Genomic DNA, 19,949 nt, shown 5'->3' on the forward strand with positions numbered 1-19,949 from the left:
TACTGTTCACATCTATTTTTTAACATATGATACCATCAAATGCACTGGCCACTCACTCAAATACTTCCACTGCGATGAATTGTCTCTTCAGTAGCAGAGAGGGGAATTGAACTGCACTATCCAATCACGTCATACTTTAAACTAACAACCCTCTGGTGAGTTCTGACACTATGTATAAATTTTAATAACACAGAAACAAATATGCCTGGATAGATAAATTGGGTTTTTTTCTCTGCCAACATTATTTATGTTCTTAGATAATTCCAGAAAGGGGGACTATTTTTCATTGCTTTATTATGCTCACTGAACAGTTAGGCACTATTTTCTCATTTTTCGCTGCCTGAACTCATCATAATCATGTAATTTAAAGAAATGGATCTTTTAGTAAACAGCAACTCTATCTTTTATCAGAGTGCATAAACAAGCGAGATCCTATGAACAATTAAAATTAAGACAAGAAGGGAAGAAAAATTAAAGAGGGAGAGCGAGGATAAAAGGGATGATTCTCACTAATCAATATGAGAGTGTTTGAATATCACATTGCAATTTCAACTCAAGTGTTTCTAGAACCAGACAGATGATTTTCTTAGAAACTACAATGCTTCCAAAGGAAAATATTGAGGTAATGTAAGCGTCAGTCCAATTAGTCTAGGAAGGCTGAAATAAATGTGCTTGGATTCCTCAACTTACCTGGTTGCTTTTGTCGAGGTTTAGGCAGGTTTGTTACACAAGTGTGTGGACACATCAACACATTACAGGGATGGAGTGAGCCTTCCAAGAAAAGCTGCTTTGTTTCCGATAAGTGAATTCCACCCAGGGGAGTTTTGGGGAGGGTGTTTGCCGGAACCAGTGCGAGGCAGTAAACCCCAACTTGGTGTATACTATCAATAGCCTAGAAAGTGACAAAAAACAGCATGTTATTTTGGGCTCTAAATAGCAGGAAGGTTTATTTTATTTTGGGGCAAGGCTTTTGGAATCCCACAGAACCAACCTAAATGATGCAAGAGGGAATAAACAGAAGACTAGAATCAATCAATCAATCAATCGTATTTATTGAGCGCTTACTATGTGCAGAGCACTGTACTAAGCGCTTGGGAAGTACAAATTGGCATCACATAGAGACAGTCCCTACCCGATAGTGGGCTCACAGTCTAAAAGGGGGAGACAGAGAACAGAACCAAACATACCAACAAAATAAAATAAGTAGGATAGAAATGTACAAGTAAAATAAATAAATAAATAAATAAACAGAGTAATAAATATGTACAACCATATATACATATATACAGGTGCTGTGGGGAGGGGAAGGCGGTAAGGCGGGGGGATGGAGAGGGGGACGAGGGGGAGAGGAAAGAAGGGGCTCAATCTGGGAAGGCCTCCTGGAGGAGGTGAGCTCTCAGCAGGGCCTTGAAGGGAGGAAGAGAGCTAGCTTGGCGGATGGGCAGAGGGAGGGCATTCCAGGCCCGGGGGATGACGTGGGCCGGGGGTCGATGGCGGGACAGGCGAGAGCGAGGTACAGTGAGGAGATTAGTGGTGGAGGAGCGGAGGGTGCGGGCTGGGCAGTAGAAGGAGAGAAGGGAGGTGAGGTAGGAGGGGGCGAGGTGATGGAGAGCCTTGAAGCCCAGGGTGAGGAGCTTCTGCCTGATGCGCAGATTGATCGGTAGCCATTGGAGGTTTTTGAGGAGGGGAGTGATATGTCCAGAGCGTTTCTGGACAAAGATAATCCGGGCAGCAGCATGAAGTATGGATTGAAGTGGAGAAAGACACGAGGATGGGAGATCAGAGAGAAGGCTAGTGCAGTAGTCCAGACGGGATAGGATGAGAGCTTGAATTAGCAGGGTAGCGGTTTGGATGGAGAGGAAAGGGCGGATCTTGGCAATGTTGCGGAGCTGAGACCGGCAGGTTTTGGTGACGGCTTGGATGTGAGGGGTGAATGAGAGAGCGGAGTCGAGGATGACACCAAGGTTGCGGGCTTGTGAGACGGGAAGGATGGTAGTGCCGTCAACAGAGATGGGAAAGTCAGGGAGAGGACAAGGTTTGGGAGGGAAGACAAGGAGCTCAGTCTTCGACATGTTGAGCTTTAGGTGGCGGGCGGACATCCAGATGGAGATGTCCTGAAGGCAGGAGGAGATGCGAGCCTGGAGGGAGGGGGAGAGAGCAGGGGCAGAGATGTAGATCTGGGTGTCATCAGCGTAGAGGTGATAGTTGGAGCCGTGGGAGCGAATGAGGTCACCAAGGGAGTGAGTGTAGATTGAGAACAGAAGTGAATATACCCGAGATAGATACTCTGTTTTCCTTTGTACACTACAATCTTCGTCCCAGATGTTTCTGGTCGACAAGCTGTGAGCTCCTGATCCACTAACCTCTATCTGCTTAACTAGACGTTGGGAAAACCAGATATAAATTTAACACCCGATGCAACTACGATCAAAAGCAGCAGAGAAAATGGGAGCACTGTGAAGACAGAACTTCCGCTGACAAGGGTCAGGCGGTGAACCTGAAAGATGAATAGAAGAATAAGAAGTAGGAAAGCGAGCTCCCAACCACAACAAAAGAATTACCTGTAGCACTCTGCTCATCCACTGAAAGCTATCTTCCTCTGTGGAATCAGGCCTCTGCTCTGCAACAATAACTATCCTTTCATCATGAAGGACCGTCACTGAAAACACAGCTATTCTGTATGAAGCCAAAAAGGAGGGCAGCAGGTAAGAATACATTGGCCAGGCAGATTTCCCTCCTTCCAAAGAGCACTTTTAATAACTGGTATTAATTATACAGTTCAGTGGATCACAGTTCTGACTACTACTTCTTCAAAAGGCAAATTGTAAAGTAAAACCTCCACATACTTATTAGTAAAAGAATAGCTTTGAGGGAAGAAAAATTAAGGACGAAGATATTAGGAGGAAAAAAAAAACACCACTAGTTTTTAAGACGTGTTACTTTTAGCATTTGCCTTCTAAGGATTCCAAACCTGGATGGCAAGCTTTAGTCCCTTTGATTTAGACCAAAGCAGCAGGTGGGTAATTACGAGGGGCAGGTCTGGGTACCATGTTTTGCTCTCTAGAATTCCCTTGCCCTTTGCTGCTGCTACAATATATAGCAATCAACCAACGGTATTTATTGAGCACTTACTGTGTGCACAGCACTGTACTAAATGCTTGGGAAAGTACAAAACAGAGTTGCTAGACACATTCCCTTCCCACAATCAGCTTACAGTCTTAGAGGATCATTTAGTATTGCTACTATCTTATTAATACCATTTAGTATTGATGGCCATTGTATCAATGCCATGATACTACTACTAATAAAAAAAGGGTCTCAAATCACCACACCACAGGACATCTCCCCAAAAGGAAAAGGCTTACAAAGGATTATGAGAATTGAATCAAGGATTGTATCAGGGCTATCACCCACTATTGCTTGGCCTGAATTCTCTTCTAATTCTCACACTATTTTCTGACACTGAATGTGTCTACATTGTTCATGAAGCTTTAAATTCTCCTTGATCACATCAAATGATTATAGGTCTGTGAACTACATCGGAAATCAATCAGGAAGTGAAACTAACCTTCCCCTGTACACAAATTTCATTGGTTCCACTGCCAAAGCTGTGGCTACAATGTCATCAGCATTGTGTCTTCGCCCACTCACAACCATCAGGCCATCCATTTTCCCCACCACAAAGACAAGTCCACCTGGTCCGATAAAGCCTAGTAGTCCAGTCCTTATAAATGGGTATTCGCTTATTGGAGCCCCTGAACTTGTCATAGGAAAAACCTAGAGGAAAAGAAGAAAGTAGATCTTTAAGCTTGAAGGAATATAATTTGGGGCTGCTAGGCTAGCTCAGCACAAAAACAAGATAAAATGGTGGACATTATCTATCCATTGTTTCTGTCTCCATTTTAATTTCTTACTTGGTTCTTCAATCCCATCCCACAATGTCTTCTGCAGTATCAGACTTCCTGTGGATCCAAACTATGTAGAGCGAACTGAGCTGAATTATACCTTCTTTTTCTTGTTGAACATGTGGCATGGAGCGGGGAGATACCTTTTGGGACAAAATTTCCTGTTTGCAATATGTTTTAATATTGAGGAAACCAAATGAAACAAATTCAGCCCCTGAACCCTTTTGCCTTCAGAGTTGGAGAGAAAAAAGAGCAGTTTCTATTTAGCTTCATCTCAAGGGAAATTTTAAAAGTCCCGTAAAGTAGGCACAATCAATTCTTTCGAAAAACGGCTGAACATAGGGCAATAAGCTCTTCCAACCCGTAAGTATAAAAAGGGACAGACTCTGCCTCCAAGTAGCTTACTTTCTATTAAAGAAAAAGTTAACTATCTAGGCAGTTCCTTCAGTAACACTACATATTCCCAAATCTCTTTGAGTTTATTTTTGAGAACCGACAAATTACATTTTGCTACCTCATGGAATTGGACAAAAATTGGATTAAAATACATTTAATACTGGCATCATGAATACTCTTGATGAAGTAAAGGAATCGGCAAGATTCTTGGGTGGGTCATCTGGACACCGAAATCAGTCATTAGTACTTACTGAGCAACTAGTGTGTGAGAAGGACTGTACTAAGCTCTTGGGAAAGTACAGTGGAAGCAAAATATCACCCCTACCTCCAAGGAGCTTTCACTCTATAATAATAATAATAATGATAATGATAGCATTTATTAAGCACTTACTATGTGCAAAGCACTGTTCTAAGCGCTGGGGAAGTTACAAGGTGATCAGGTTGTCCCACGGGGGGCTCACAATCCTAATCCCCATTCTACAGATGAGGTAACTGAGGCCCAGAATCAATTAGGAAAGGATTCCTTCTTATTGTGCCATGCCACCTCACCAGAATAATGGAGAAATCCTATTATTACAGAGCTACTAAATATTGATTAGAAAAGGTTATTCATGCTTAATTTTTAAAAAAAAATCCTAATCCTTATTAATTCATTCACCAACTGCATGCTAAGAATGGACTCTGCTACACTGAAGATGAAAAGAGGAAAAAAGGAAGTTTGTTTTTTGACCACTTTTTCCAGCCCACCTCAAATGTGTTCTTGGTCATTCCTGAGAGGCCATAATATGAAGTACCCGTTGCTATTGCACACACACACAGCTCCCCAATTTCGTCTGTTCTGCACAGCTGAGGAATTCCATCTGGCTTCACTGCACACATGATAGCTACAAGTAAAACAGGAATGAAAAATAGTTTTAAACTATGTATTAAAGGAAAGCGTACTTTAATGAAATCATTAAAATAAAATCAAGAGCCAGGCATGCATTTTCCCTGAAAGGATCCAAGATTCTGCACATGGAATGTAAAATATTTTGATATTTCACAGTCGGACTATCACTACAAAAGGAAATTAAACTGCTTAAGTTTTAAGATAAGTCATCTTGAGCAAATACTAATTTTTTCTGCTATTTAAGAGAGTATTGAGATATTTTTTTTTTAATATATAGGGTGAACCCATTATATGAGCCTCGAACAAAGGGTCATGAGCCACACTGGCCCAAAAATATCACTTGAAAAATAGCTAAGGCTTCCAAGCCAACTTGATCTTTGCAAATGGAGAAATGCAAGAATGCTTGCCCTTTAATATCTAGCCAAACCTTTTCAACATCTGAAGCAATGAGCCATAAAAGTGTTCCAGCTTCATGAGTATTATGAAAATCAACTTGGATTTCATGTTGTTCGCTTTAGTGCTTGAGAGGGAACAGCGACTGAGCTGTTAGCTGACATTTTTTCGAATTTTTAGAACTTAATTTTGACCTAGCAACCGGAAAAGTGGAGCCTGAGCTCCTCTTTGATTACTTTTTATCTACAGTTCTCAAGCCAAATTCTACTTGGAAAAAAATGCCCCTAACTTTAGCAAGCTGGCTTTCGGGGTAAATGCCAGCCTTGACTTTAGTTAAGTCATTTAATTGTCCTTACTAAAGTTTCTGAATGAGATTTTTAATGGTGCTGGGCAAATAGCCTGTTTTATCCTGAACACTTATACTTCCTTTCCTAGGTACCCTACCCTCAGGATTCTAGTGAGACTGAAATACCCAGGGTGATAATGCTGGGTAATGGTGCCTGACTTCTGAGTCACATATATGGCAACTGGAACAATCTCTCAGTGATCTGCTTGGGAATTAAAGAAAGAGTGCCACCGAACCTAATGCCCTCCTCACAGTCAACACAACCCAGCCCATAGGCAATTTGGTTTCAACTTCCTAATCATGCGATAGAGAATCCTCCACTAGCAGCATCAATAATAATAATAATAATGATGGCAGCATTTATTAAGCACTTACTATGTGCAAAGCACTGTTCTACGCGCTGGAGAGGTTACAAGGTGATCAGGTTGCCCCACGTGGGGCTCACAGTCTTAATTCCCATTTTATAGATGAGGTAAGTGAGGCACAGAGAAGTTAAGTGACTTGCTCAAAGTCACAGAGCTGGCAATTGGCAGAGCTGGGGTTTGAACCCATGACCTCTGACTCCAAAGCCCGTGCTCTTTTCCACTGAGCCACGCTGCTTCTCTTTTCTATGCTTCTCTTCTCTATTAATGACAGCAAATTCGCATCAGGTACCCGATATTTTCTAGTAGAGCTGCAGTGATACCTAGAAACTTTTACCTCTGGACATACAGATGTTAGGCACACAGTGGGGTTGGAACAAATGGTCAGGAGTTGGAGAAGCCCTCTTCAGATATCCAGATATGCATCCGGGTCGCAGCAAAAATAATAATTATGGTATTTGTTTAGCACTTACTATGTGCCAACCAGTGTACTAAGCACTGGGGTGGATACGAGCAAACTGGGTTGGAAACAGTCGCTGTCCCACGTGGGGCTCACAATTTCGATACCCACTACACAGATGGGGTAACTGAGGCGCAGAGAAATTAAGTGATTTGACCAAGGTCATACAGCAGACAAGTTGCAGAGCCGGAATTAGAACTCATGACCTTCTGACTCCCAGGCTTACGTGTGTAAAGCACTGTACTAAGTGCTCACAGCACCTTGGGTGGAAACCACAGTTCTGTCTGAAGAGGTTACACACACACATGAATTCCAGAGGTTGAAGCTGCGGCAGGCTAGGCTCTAAGTCCCTTGTCAGCAGGGATTGTGTCCATCAACACTGCTGTTTTGCACTTTCCCAAGATCTTAGTACAGAGCTCTGCACTCAATAAATGCCACTGTTTGATATTCCCAGGGCTTTAGCCTGGGTTTGAAAGCTTTTAAAATAATTCCACTAGCCCAGGACAAGAGAATGGATTAAAGGAAAAAGGAAGGACCAAGAAATACAGTCCTGCCACAGGTTTGTGAATAATAAGAAAATAGCCTCATCTTCCTCCCACTCTTCTAATCTGGGTTACAGCGGCATGTCCAGTACCTTGTCCTTGATGTTGATGCTGCTAAAGCAGCACTTTGGGATAACAATAAAATAATGACTTAGCATTTAGAAAGACAAAAGCTTGGACCAAAAGCATCTCAAGATACTTAAGGGTGGGTGTATCTTGGGTGGCAATCAAAATATTATAGCACAAGAGAGCCCTGTTGAAAGTTACAAATGGGCCAAGGGACTTTTCAATCATCTTAGGAGAAAAGGGTATCCTGCAGTGGTGATCTTGGGTTTCCTTCCCCACCCAAGTGTCTTCTTACATTTACGTGCCCAGTGTCAAAATCCAACACTCCTGCTTCCTGCTCTTCCAGAAAGCAGGCTCCAGCCCTTACCTCCTGGCATCACCAAGCCCACGTCTTGAACCGTCAGAACGGAGAGCTTTTCCTCCGAATCCACGCGAATCACGCCGTAGGTGAGGCCGTGCAAGGACAGAACCCCCCGACCGGGAGGCTGGTTGCTGTCATCAGTTGGCCTGCAACAGTTAAAGTCGGAGAGGAAGCTGGCATTAGCGGGGTCAGAGAATAGTGCCACGGGACTCATTTAGTACCATACAGCTACAGGGGTCAGAATTAGCACTTCAGAATATATTTGCTTCCCCTATTATTTATTCAAAGACATAAGTAAAATAATCTAAATGACTACTTCTCAAATTGGGGACTGTGAACCCAAGGTCGTGAAAACAACACAGCCACCAAGATTCTAGCAAAACCTCCTCCTCTTCCCCTCCATGTCCCTCCCCGCTGAGGGACAATGCTTGTTTCTTCTTCAATTTCCCTGCCTGCCTAGGTTTACTCAACTCACTGGATCCTTTTCACCTCCTTCACTCTCCCAATCTTCCTTAACTACTCTTCCTAATTAGTCTTTCCTCTCCCTTCCCAAAATACAGGACCCACCCTCTACACTTCCACAAAGAGATCACGCCTGTTTCATCTCTGCAGAGGTGATGAGGAAGACGACATGGGCTGGACCCTTCAAGAGTTGGCCAAATGAAAACTGGAGAATCCCTGCCTTAAGCTTCTGGGAGACTAAAGACCAGACTGCCTTCAGCTGATAAGTCAAATGAGATAAACTTCTCCAAGGTCACGCACTGAGTCACTGGCTTGATTTAGGGATGAAATTTGAGTTTCTGTTTCCCGATCCCACATTCGGATTTAGATTGTTTGTTTTTTCCTTCCCACAAATGTATTGGGAATTTAATCCCTTTCTGTCTTTGTGCCTTTAGTACTCCTTTGTGCTGAGGGTTGTTCCTGGAAGGCAGCTTTCAGCTGCCATTCCTCGACAAGGACAAGGCCCTTATCAAGAAGGTCAATAGTCAGGGTGCTACAGCCGGGTATTAAACTCTTTTTAATGTCAAACTAGTTGATTATCCAAAATAGCACACCCTCTTGCTACATACTTTAAGACAACAGATTTCAGTTACTGCCAAGTCCAAGGCTTTATAAGCTTGTTAATTTAAAACGTTTAACTTCTGTTTAGCCAAATCTCCAGTCCTTGGCTCCCATGAGCACAGCAATTGCTCTCCCAGGAGACACCAAGGGGAGAGTAAGGAAGTTTATACCATCAGGTGGAACACTGCTGCTGGGGAGGGAAGAGCTTCTCTGAAAATCCCAACCTGGCTCTTCATGACAGAAAAAAAAAATCACAGGATCCTAGAAATTAGAGATGGAGATTCCATAGGGTCATTTCCCCCTGTCCCTTCCCCTCTCCCCAAGACCCGCCCACAGCACACACACATCTTCCCCTTTGTGTTATCTCTTAAGCTCTCAGACTGTCAAACCAAACACCACCTAATCAAATGCAGGAAAACTTGCTTTTAATAATAATAATAATAATAATAATGATGGTATTTGCTAAGTGCTTACTATGTGCCAAGCACTGTTCTAAGCGCCAGGAGAGATAGAAAGTAATCAGGTTGCCCCACGTGGGGCTCACAGTCTAAATCCTCATTTTACAGATGAGGTAACTGAGGCACAGAGAAGTTAAGTAACTTGCCCAAAGTCACATAGCTGACAAGTTGCGGAGCCGGGATTAGAACCCACGACCTCTGACTCCCAAGCCCATTATCTTTCCACTGAGCCACACTGCTTCTCTAATCAAGAACCTCTAAGTAATTGCCAGGCTAGCAACTGACATGTGAGATGGCTAGTGTTTATTTCATCCATTGTGATCCAGATTGGTATAGAAATTGGGCAATCTGGGGAGTGAAAACTAAAGTACAGAAAATATTTTCCATGGAAAAGTCAAATAATGTAATGTAGTGCAAGGAAAGGAAAGGAAAGTGCAACCTTTCTAGGTTGTCAAAGATTCCAAGCAGGTGATTGGGGAGGAGAAGGGAAGGGTGGGAGAAACAGAAAAGGAGGGAAGGGAAGCTAAAGGAGGACTTGGGAGGTAGAGGGAGGCACTCTAATATGGATGGCTTTTTGGGACTCCCCAGAATGTATTTTTTTTAAAATCGGTAAGCGTATAGATTAATTAGTTAAAGGGGTGCATAGATCAATATGTCAGCTACTACTGTTTCAGCTGAGAGGAGGTGGTAACATTAAGAATGACTAAGCAGCCTGTTCATCTTAGGTGCATGTCAGAGCCTGACTCAGGAAAGTTATTGAGTTAAGATGGAGTGAACTGCCTCAGAAGTATCCAGGGAAGAAAAGAGATATTGTCACTTTGCTTTTACCTTTAGAAACGCAAAATAGAGGCCAACTCAATCCTAGCTCAAACTGCCACAGTGTGTAATGAGGACACATTCCAAGAGAACAAATTAAAAGACAAACGGAGGGAATGCTTTACTCTTCTCCACAATTCTGCCTCACACAGCAATCCATGAGAGCAAACGCTTTTCTATGAAGGCAATTTGCGTCCCTCTTTAAACCTGTCATTTTGTTTCCATTCCATGTGAAATACTAGATATGCCTTTAGCTACTTGTGCTCCTGTCATTCCTGAAAGCAACAGCTCCCCAAAATTCCAATTAATACACACTACACTTCAAGGCATCTTTCTGAACTGCTATTGATGTCAAACAGAGACTTGGCCAAGCTCAAATGTGCATTAAAGCAAAACAAATGGAGGTAAATAAACAACAAGCAGCTATGACGAATGCCATCTCCAGCACCTAATGGAGTAATTTCAACCCTGTTTCGTGGCCTTAATTTCTTTCATCTTGTATTTATAGCATCATTGTGGAAGTGGGAACCCTATACTTAGCCTGTTCTGTTTGGTCTCTCATCTTAATGCTTTTCAAGGTTGAGACCATTTTTCAGCATGACCACCTGAGCCGTAAATAGACTTGATATTTCTTCCTGAATGAACAGCTTCCATGAGTGCCTGATTCCTCTTCACCTCTTCAGGCACTGTTCTCATGATTTTTCTTAGACCAACAATGTCAGAAGAGATGACCACAGGGCAAATAAACAATAATAAAAGTCACTGTGGTATTTGTTAGGCACTTACTATATGCCAAGCACTGGGGTAGATATAAGCACAAGGGACTCACAGTCTAAGCAGTACTGAATCCCCATTCTGCCAATAAGGGAAATGAGGCACAGAGAAGTTAAGAGACTTGCCCAAGATCTCACAGCAGACAAGCGGTGGTGCTGGGATTAGCACCCAGGTCCTCTGATTCCCAGTCCCTTGCTTTTTTCATTAGGTCACGCTGCTTCCAGGTAAATGTATTCCCGAAATGAGCTCACTCTCTCACCCTTTAATTCCCACCCTCAAATCTTTTACTTTTTGAACACAAGTGAGGGCTGGATTTGATTTCCTAGGGGAGCTTTGTCCTTACTTTTCAACAGTGGAATATTTTCTTTTTGTACTTTTTAAAATAAATAAAAAAATTAGAACATACATTCGTTTTCATAATAGCGCAGTTCTCAACAAAGAAAACTGAAACCAAGCTAGTCCCAAAATGTATGCCCAGACCTCCCTATTAAAGCTTGTAGCCATTCAATACATGTCAAAAACCAGTGACAAGCCTGTAACAAATCCTAAAAGCAAAATGATCATTTCCAAAGCAGGAAAAAATGAAATACCCAAGTAATTCAAATTAAATCATGCTGCTTAATGACAGAAAGTAATCTGAAAGCATGCTCAATGTAGAGCCAAACTTGTTGTGTACTATGGCACTAAAAATGTAGATATTTGCTATTAAAATCACTGCAGGATTACTCTAATGGGTGTTAGAGACTAAATTCTCAATGCCATCACTAAAAGAAGATTTGGACTGCATGGTTCTCCTCAGTTGACTAGTTTGAAGAGGTACAGTTCTTTTTAATAGCAGGAGGCTTTCCTCCAGGAAGCTTTTACCACTTAATTTTTCTTCTCCCCATGTGATGTCTCCTCTTGGATGCCTGACTGGTACCTCTAAAGCTTTATGTCTAAAACAGAAGGCCTCACCTTTTCTCCTAACTTGCCCATCTCAGTCATTAACACCACCATCATCCCCAACTCAGAAGCATCAGTGTCATTCTACATTCCTCGCTGTCTTTCAACTCACAGTCTACGTACTGCCAAGCCCTGTCGGGTCTTCCTGCAAAACACATCCCAGATCCACCCCTTCCTCTCCACCCAAACTGCTTCCACCCTGGTACAAGTTCTAGCTGTATCCTGGTTAGACCACTGTATCGGTCTCCTCAGTGGCCTCTCTCCTCCCTACACTATACTACACGATGCTGTCTGAATCATCTTGAAACACTGTTCAATCCACACCTCTCCTCTTCTTGAAAACCTCCACTCGTTTCCTGGCAACAAAGAAATATCCTCTCAACTGGCTTCAAGGTTCTCCATCAACTAGGTCTTCCTGACCTAAATGCTCGTTTGACTCCTTATTCCCCAACTCACTCCCTTCATTTCTCCCAAGCCAACCTTCTAGTTGTTCCTCGCTCTCCATTCTCCAGCCTCATGCTGCTCCTCCAGCTTGGAACACTCTCCCTCCACGGCTCTCTCCACATTCACAACCTTCCTAAAATCCCAACTCCCCCGATAAGCTTTCCTCAATTCATTTTTCAGCATCCATCATGCAACGCTAGGATTTATGAATTTACCTAACCCTCAGCACTTTAGAACACATGTCAATTTGCTTGCATAATCAGTTCTTTAATTTTGACTACTCTAGTTATGAAAATGTTTACGTTTATCTCTCCCTGTTAGAATGTAAGCTCCTTGGGGGTGGGGAACTTGTCATTTCTTTATTTTGTACTTTCCAAGTACCTAGTAGAGTGCTCTACCTCAAGTAGACATTCATAAGTACTAAGACCGCTACATGTTAATACTGCTATATCCTCCCAATTTTCAATCACCAATTTTCAATCAATCACTTACTGTGAGCAAAGCACGGTTACTAAGCACTTAGGAGAGCCCACCCACAACCTCTCATCAAACTTTTGTACACGACAATTTACATTCTCTGCACTTTGAGCTCTTCCTCTTACTTACAATTTATTTTACACCTGTCTCCTCGTTAGTTTGAGAGCTTCTGGTGCCCTGGGATCATATAATCTATTCCTGTAAACTCTCCCAGTTCTTAATACAGTTCTCTGTAGATAGTACATGCTCAATAAGTACTAGTAGTTGATGGACACCACAAGAATCTGACTGATTTGCCTGGGGATAGGGCTGAGGAAATGTTTGTGTCTTGGTTTCAAACCTCCAGTCACACAGCGACTGCGCAGTTCTAGACAGTGTTACTTTGCAATTTACTTTAATAAATCACTCTCTCTAATACTTATTGTAACTGCATCCTTTTTGTCTTGTTCTATGATCCTATGCTCAATATTAGCATATAATTGAGCCTAAAACGAGAGTTCTGCTAGCAAATTGGGAGATAATATTAATACGGCAATGGTGGTATTTGGTGAGTACTCTATTAATGGTTTTGTAATGGTGGTATTTGTGTAGTGCAGTACTAAGAACTGTACAAAGGGCTGGAGTAGACATGAGATTAAAAAAAAGTATGCTGAGCCAATGACTATTTTGGCAAGTTAAAGTAATGGAAGTACTGAGAAGCAGCATGGCTCAGTGGAAAGAGCATGGGCTTGGGACTCAGAGGTCATGGGTTCCAATTCCGACTCCACCACTTATCAGCTGTGCGACTTTGGGCAAGTCACTTCTCTGTGCCTCAGTTACCTCATCTGGAAAATGGGGATTAAGACTGTGAGCCCCACATGGGACAACCCGATCACCTTGTATCCCCCAGCACTTAGAACAGTGCTTTGCACATAGTAAGCGCTTAACAAATACCATCATTATTATTATAAGTATAATTTATGATTAAGGAAACTACATGCCAAAAGGGCAATCACTAACACTGAGCTGCTTCACCATCAACATGGAACAGTGGATTGATTACACAGTGTGCGGGTGGATTGTTAGCAACACCCTGCGACAGTTGAAACACAACTGTATGTGAAAGTATCATTGCTAGAACCTCCAAATAGGAGGCTTTATGTTTCAAGGAAGAGAAAAAGAGGCAATTAACCTTATCTAGTTCCAACAAACTCTGTCTCACCTGTGAGAAAAACCTCTGATTGCACCCTTATGAGATTCTGTACTTTAATCGCTCCTTCGTTCCCACGCTCTTAGTACAGTGCCTTGCACACGGCAAGCGGTCAATAAATACGACTGATTCTTACAACACAGTTAACAAATTAATAATTGAAAAGCTGAAAACTTCTCAATATTGTTTGGGAAGATGAGCAAATATTCATTTCTGCCTGCTTCCTGAGTTGAAATGTGTATTGTAAAAGACAATGATTCATTTTTTTCTACATTCATTTTTTTAAATGGTGGTTTTAATAAAGTATGAGAGCTACTTTTACAGAGAAACCTACCCTCTGACCCGAGATACTTGGAAGGAGACTCCACTCTAACCATTTCATTTTAAGCCCACTATAAAAGCAACTGCTGAGAGATTCTTTAAGTGCACGCACTCATTCTAAAATTCCCTTCAACATGAATAGAGTTTCACTTCATTGAAGCCTGCACTATAAATATCCTGACAAACATTTATGGCACAACTGTTTTTTTTTCTGATGCAGTGCTATGCTATATACAAGCAAACACAATGTCAGACTCAATCAGTGGTATTTATTGAGCACTTACTCTGTGCAGGAGCACTGTACTAGGTGTTTGGGAGTTCCTGTTTTCAAGCAGTCTAGTGGGGAAGACTGTCCCTAAGTATATTCAAAATGTGCAGTGAAATCACACATTTTGGCAGTATTGCATGTATTCACTTATTTATGGAAAAGTCACCCCCAATATACTATGGTACTTTAAGGTCAAATGCAATTATATAATGATCCAGTCAGTGTTCTCAAGACACTTCAACAGTTCAGTTAGGGATCAAGGAGTTACTGAAATTTCCTCCACACTCTGCCACATAACGTGCTGTGAAGGATTGAATGACAGGACTGTTGGTCTACTTTTGCCCAGAACCTCCACCTGAAGAACTTTAGTCTGTGTGTCAGTCATTTGGAATTGGCAGTTGAATGTATTTTAGGATCAACAGGGTCACGCTGTCTCTGACAGGGGTTTTCCACGAAGCCTTCTGGAAACCTGTGCTCCGCTCCAGAGAGTATTCAGTTCTCCTGGGCAACTCTCCCAACTCAATGGCTCCTGAGCAACAGCAACTCTCTGAGTCAGTTATCCCCTGGCTACTGTATGCTGATGACCAGGTTCTGCAGTCTCCTTTTTCTCTCAATTGAAACTCACTCCCTTGGGCTCCTCTGTTCCCACAGCTGCAACTACCAGCTCTAAGTAGATGAATCCCCCATCTACTTCATTAGCACAGACCTCTCTCCTTCTCTGAAATCTCTTGCATTTCTTCCAGCCTCCAGGACACCTCTAAGCACTTTTTCCAGGCTCCCAGCCCCAAGGCACTTGCGTACATATCTGTAATTTATTTGTATTAATGTCTGTCTCCCCATCTCTCAACTGTAAACTCATTATGGACAGGGAATGTCTGTTTACTGTTGTATTATACTCTCCCAAGCGCTCAGTACAGTGCTCTGCACACAGTAAGGACTCAAAAAATACGACTGAATGAATAAGTAGATTTCCATTAGCAGCTCAAGGTCAATGTATCTAAAACACTCAACTTCCCCCTGAAAATCCCCTTTCACCTCATTTTCCCACCAGTGGACATCACCACTATACTCTACTTCTCTCAAGGCATTATAACCTTGGCTTTATAGCTGGCTTCTCTCACTCTTTTAAATCCCACATCTAATCTGTTGCCAAATCCTGTGGGTTCTTCCTCTACAACATTTCCAGAATCAACTCCTGCCTCTCCCTCCAAATGCTCAACATGCTGGTTCGGCCCCTTAGGCCCCCATTTGACTACTGCACCAGCCTCCTGATTTCCTTGCCTCCAGTTTCTCCTCTCTCCTGTCATAATGAACATGTCTCTTCACTCCTCAAAAACCTCTAATGGCTGTCCATTCCTCTCCACATCAAGCAGAAACTCCTGTCTACTAAATCGCCTCTCTCCTTCCTACATATCCACTCTTCTCTCTCACCACCCCCCAGCTAACAGTCTTCATTCCACTCAAGCTAATCTGTGCGATGTATCTCACTCTCATCTCACTTTCTGCTTGAAGAGGCTGAATAGTAATAGCGGTGTTTGCTAGGTCCTGTGCTAAGCACTGGGGTGAATAAAATACAACTGGATCAGACCCAGCACCTGTCCCACAACAGAAAACTGACATGTACCAGCCCGCACCAAGGTACCCAACACACCAGCAAAGATTTTCATTAATGACACAAAATGTACAACAGTCACCAAATCCAACCACCAAAATATATCAGTCTAAGGCACAGACAGAGGAAGAAATAGAAAAATGGATTAAGCATAGCCTTTAAAGGAGTATCAATTGCCTTAGGAAGTTGATCTACACTGCACTATCCAAATGCTATTTAATATTATTTAATATTATTTTTTGCCACACTGAATTATGTGTCTGGATGGAATTACGAGTTAAGTTTGAAACAGGGTCCCTGCCCTCAAAGAGTATGTGGGCTAATGGAAGAGATGTACATGCAATATGAAATGTATACATTAACTTCAGAAATGTACACACGGCACTAGTTAGAAAAGGCCTCCATGTCTCTATATGTTGCTGACTTGTACTGCCCAAGTGCTTAGTACAGTGCTCTGCACACAGTAAGCGCTCAATAAATACCATTGAATGAATGAATGTGGGTTTTAAGTAGGGATAAGTGATAATGCATCTCATTTCAAATTCCAAACCGTTAAGAACTTCATTTACTGCAAGATGCCCCTTCATGCCATTGATATTAATTCACCAATTCAACCAGAATATGGCTGCCTTCTAGGTTCCTCACATCCACCAATTATATTGGCCTCAACTCAAGGGCATATCTGCCCTACAGGAATTCTCTACTGGTTCACTATGGGCAGGGAATGTGTTTACCATTTCTATTGTATTGTACTCTCCCAAGCCCGTAGTACAGTACTCTGCACACAGTAAGCCCTCAATAAATACCACTGATTGATTGAGACTTAGCTCCAATATCTAAAGCGGAGTGAAGAGCAGAGCTAACAGGGGCATAATCTTCCCAGTAACCTATTAGGTCTGTGCAGATTTCACTAAGGAGACTTCGCAGCTCTGAAATGGTGTACTCTTCAATTTTCTTCCCGAGCGCAGTGCTTCATACATCACCAGGGCCACATACATATTTATTATGTAATTACCCAACCAGATTGGCAGTCTTCCAAATGATGGGCTCACTTTCCTGACATAGATGGTTGTCTCCTTATTCAATAGAATAATGATGGAGGCTCCCGAGACGGCAGGATTCAGGAAGAGCTGTAGTTCCGGGTCACGGGTGATGGTTCCCTGGCCACCCAGGAATTATGTGCCAGGTGCAGTCTGGTATGTGATCTCCGACCTACTCAAATTTGTTATCTACTGAGTGCACAATCTCCTGCACGCATTATCAGTGGTACAATTATCAATGCATGTTCATTCTTGTGTAATTACCTCCATGCAATGGCCTACTCTCCGCTCACAGGATGCATCGCTTTGGCTGTGAATGGGTCCCGAATGAATGAAACCTTCACGTTCACTTCTTTATATGCTGATCCCTGCTTATTGCACTATGCGTCCCAGAAGGAACACCACCGGCAAGGGATGAGAGTATGTGAGTGGGGCTGGGCAAATAACTAACATGGTTAGCAATTTCTTTGCCCAAGTTCTTGGTTCGGAAGTCTCAGGACTGAGGCTCACCCGCCATTCTCGAGGGAAGATGCCATCCATTCAGCTGACTCTGCCCTGACTAAACAGATGGTAGTGTAGTGAAGACACTTTCTTTAGACTTCAAGAGTGAGACAAAGGAGAAAACAGTGCCAGACACTGCAAATATTAAGAATAACAACACAACAAGGGGTAGTCTTTTTGTGTGTATAATGTGGCCAGAAAGATGGGGCCTGCAATGGCCTTGTCAGCCACACATGCAATCACAGGTGAACTGCACTATTACTGGTGTCTTTGAATACGAAGGACAACTTCACTCACTTATATGGTTTCATGAGTGAAGGGAAAGAACATAATAGTTGAGGACACCTGACGTCGAGGCTAAGAAAGAGGTCAGCCTCTATAGGACATTAGTTCTATATGTGATGAGTGGGGAAAAAAATTAACATGTTTCATGAACGGTTCTAATGGTAGTCTGAACATCCGCCAGCTAAAATTGTGAAGATTTAATTCTAGTATGTTGGGATGTAATTCAGCTTTGGAGGATGGGGATGGTGAAGTGGGCTAGTGCAGGTAGGCTATCTTTATGAGACTGTGCTCTCATGCAGACCTCGTGATTAACTTCGTGATCTGAGATGCTGGCAGCTCTACCCTGTTTGCCTGCTTTCCTGGACTTTGAGCCTGTCCTGAACCCCCTAGGATGGCAATGGGGTGGAGGGGGCTAGAAAAACCACAATTGCTATGCTTTATATAGAAACCTCTCAATCGCTTGTATTTATTGAGTGCTTACTGTGTGCAGAGAACCGGACTAAGCGCTTCAGAGCGTTCAATATTGCTCCAAAAGCTCTAGTCCTGCCTACGCAGGGTAACCCAAGCCAATCCTAGCTTGGCACTTAGTGGTCTATTAGGCCAAAGTTTTCCGATGAAAAATTCCTTTCAGAAAAATATACCTCCCCCAGGCAGATACAGCCTATCCTTCTCAGCTCAATAATAATAATAATAATAATGACAATATTTCTTAAGCGCTTACTATGTGTGAAGCACTGTTCTAAGCGCTCAGGGGGGATACAAGGTGATCAGTTGTCCCAAATGGGGCTCACAGTCTTCATTTCCATTTTCATTCATTCAATCAATCGTATTTATTGAGTGCTTACTGTGTGCAGAGCACTGTACTAAGCGCTTGGGAAGTACAAGTTGGCAACATATAGAGACGGTTCCTACCCAACAGCGGGCTCACAGTCTAGAAGGGGGAGACAGACAACAAAACAAAACATATTAACAAAATAAAATAAATAGAATAAAAATGTACAAGTATGTACAAGTAAAATAAATTGAGTAATAAAGAGTAATAAATATGTACAAATATATATACACATATACAGGTGTATACACATATACATTTTCCAGATGAGGTAACTGAGGCACAGAGAAGTTAAAAAGACTTGCCTAAAGTCACGCAGCTGACAAGTGGCAGAGCCGGGATTAGAACCCATGACCTCTGACTCCCAAGCCCGGGCTCTTTCCATTGAGCCATGGATGCTCAAGAATGGCAACGGTAAAATTTTATTTTGCTGCTATCCATTTCTCTACTGCCTTACATTGACATTTTTGGTAATGTCAAGAGAGCAATCTGCAGGGGTTTTTTTCCCCTTCCTCTGTATGCAAACTGGATCTAAAGCTGGGTGCTGGTTACCCAGGAAACAGCTGAGAAGAGAACTCAGTTGTATTGTATTGGCTGCCAGAAACACAGTTAGAGTGCAAGTGAGGTGAAAACATGTGCAGGTGGGGGAGTTAAGTATTTGAAAAATAAAAGCCAAGTTCACCTGCAGTGATCAGATGGATGATCTACTGAGCTACTTATTATTTTCCTTCACATTTCACATTCTTTTCTCTGCCACAGAGCTGAACATTTTTAATTTCATCTTTTCTCTTTTTCCATGGAAACATCATCCATTTTGGCAGGTGAACTCTTAAAGGTCAGGGGATGACTATGTCTGCCTAGTTCATTTTGTTTACAGTGCCTGGCAAAGCACCATGCATTAAGAGCACTTTAATTATTATCATTTGTTGTTCATGGTGCTGCATCTGATGATCTAACGGTTCCTTCTTGTTTCTATTTTTTTTCATGTTACAGTTTGTTTCTCTCTCCTCCCCTAATCCTGAACCTTTTAATCCTCAAGTCTTCAAAAGTCACATTCACACAGCACCACAGTGAGGGGAGGACTTGACTTTACAGACACTAGGGCTAAATCTCACCTTCAGCAAAAGCCCCCTGGAAAATAGCAGACCAATGCCACAAGAAAATTTGCGCTTCATAGAACAGACATGTTATCTTACCTTTGAAGAAAC

The 19,949-nt window shown here is 42.4% G+C and overlaps 1 protein-coding gene across 4 annotated transcripts in view; it reads right to left on the reverse strand.

Annotated features, from left to right (window-relative positions):
• DIP2C (disco interacting protein 2 homolog C) overlaps positions 1-19,949 on the reverse strand; it is a 421,221-nt gene that overhangs the window by 61,207 nt on the left and 340,065 nt on the right. For all 4 annotated transcript variants that reach the window (XM_038755482.1, XM_038755481.1, XM_038755480.1 and 1 more), the window contains 5 exons: positions 7,727-7,866; positions 5,049-5,185; positions 3,569-3,777; positions 2,562-2,676; positions 691-892 (listed from right to left, as the gene is read on the reverse strand). In XM_038755482.1, the coding sequence (XP_038611410.1) occupies positions 691-892; positions 2,562-2,676; positions 3,569-3,777; positions 5,049-5,185; positions 7,727-7,866 (803 nt within the window). The remainder of the gene's footprint in view (positions 1-690; positions 893-2,561; positions 2,677-3,568; positions 3,778-5,048; positions 5,186-7,726; positions 7,867-19,949) is intronic.

This window comes from Tachyglossus aculeatus, chromosome 13, assembly GCF_015852505.1.
Source record: "Tachyglossus aculeatus isolate mTacAcu1 chromosome 13, mTacAcu1.pri, whole genome shotgun sequence".
Taxonomy (NCBI): Eukaryota; Metazoa; Chordata; class Mammalia; order Monotremata; family Tachyglossidae; genus Tachyglossus; species Tachyglossus aculeatus.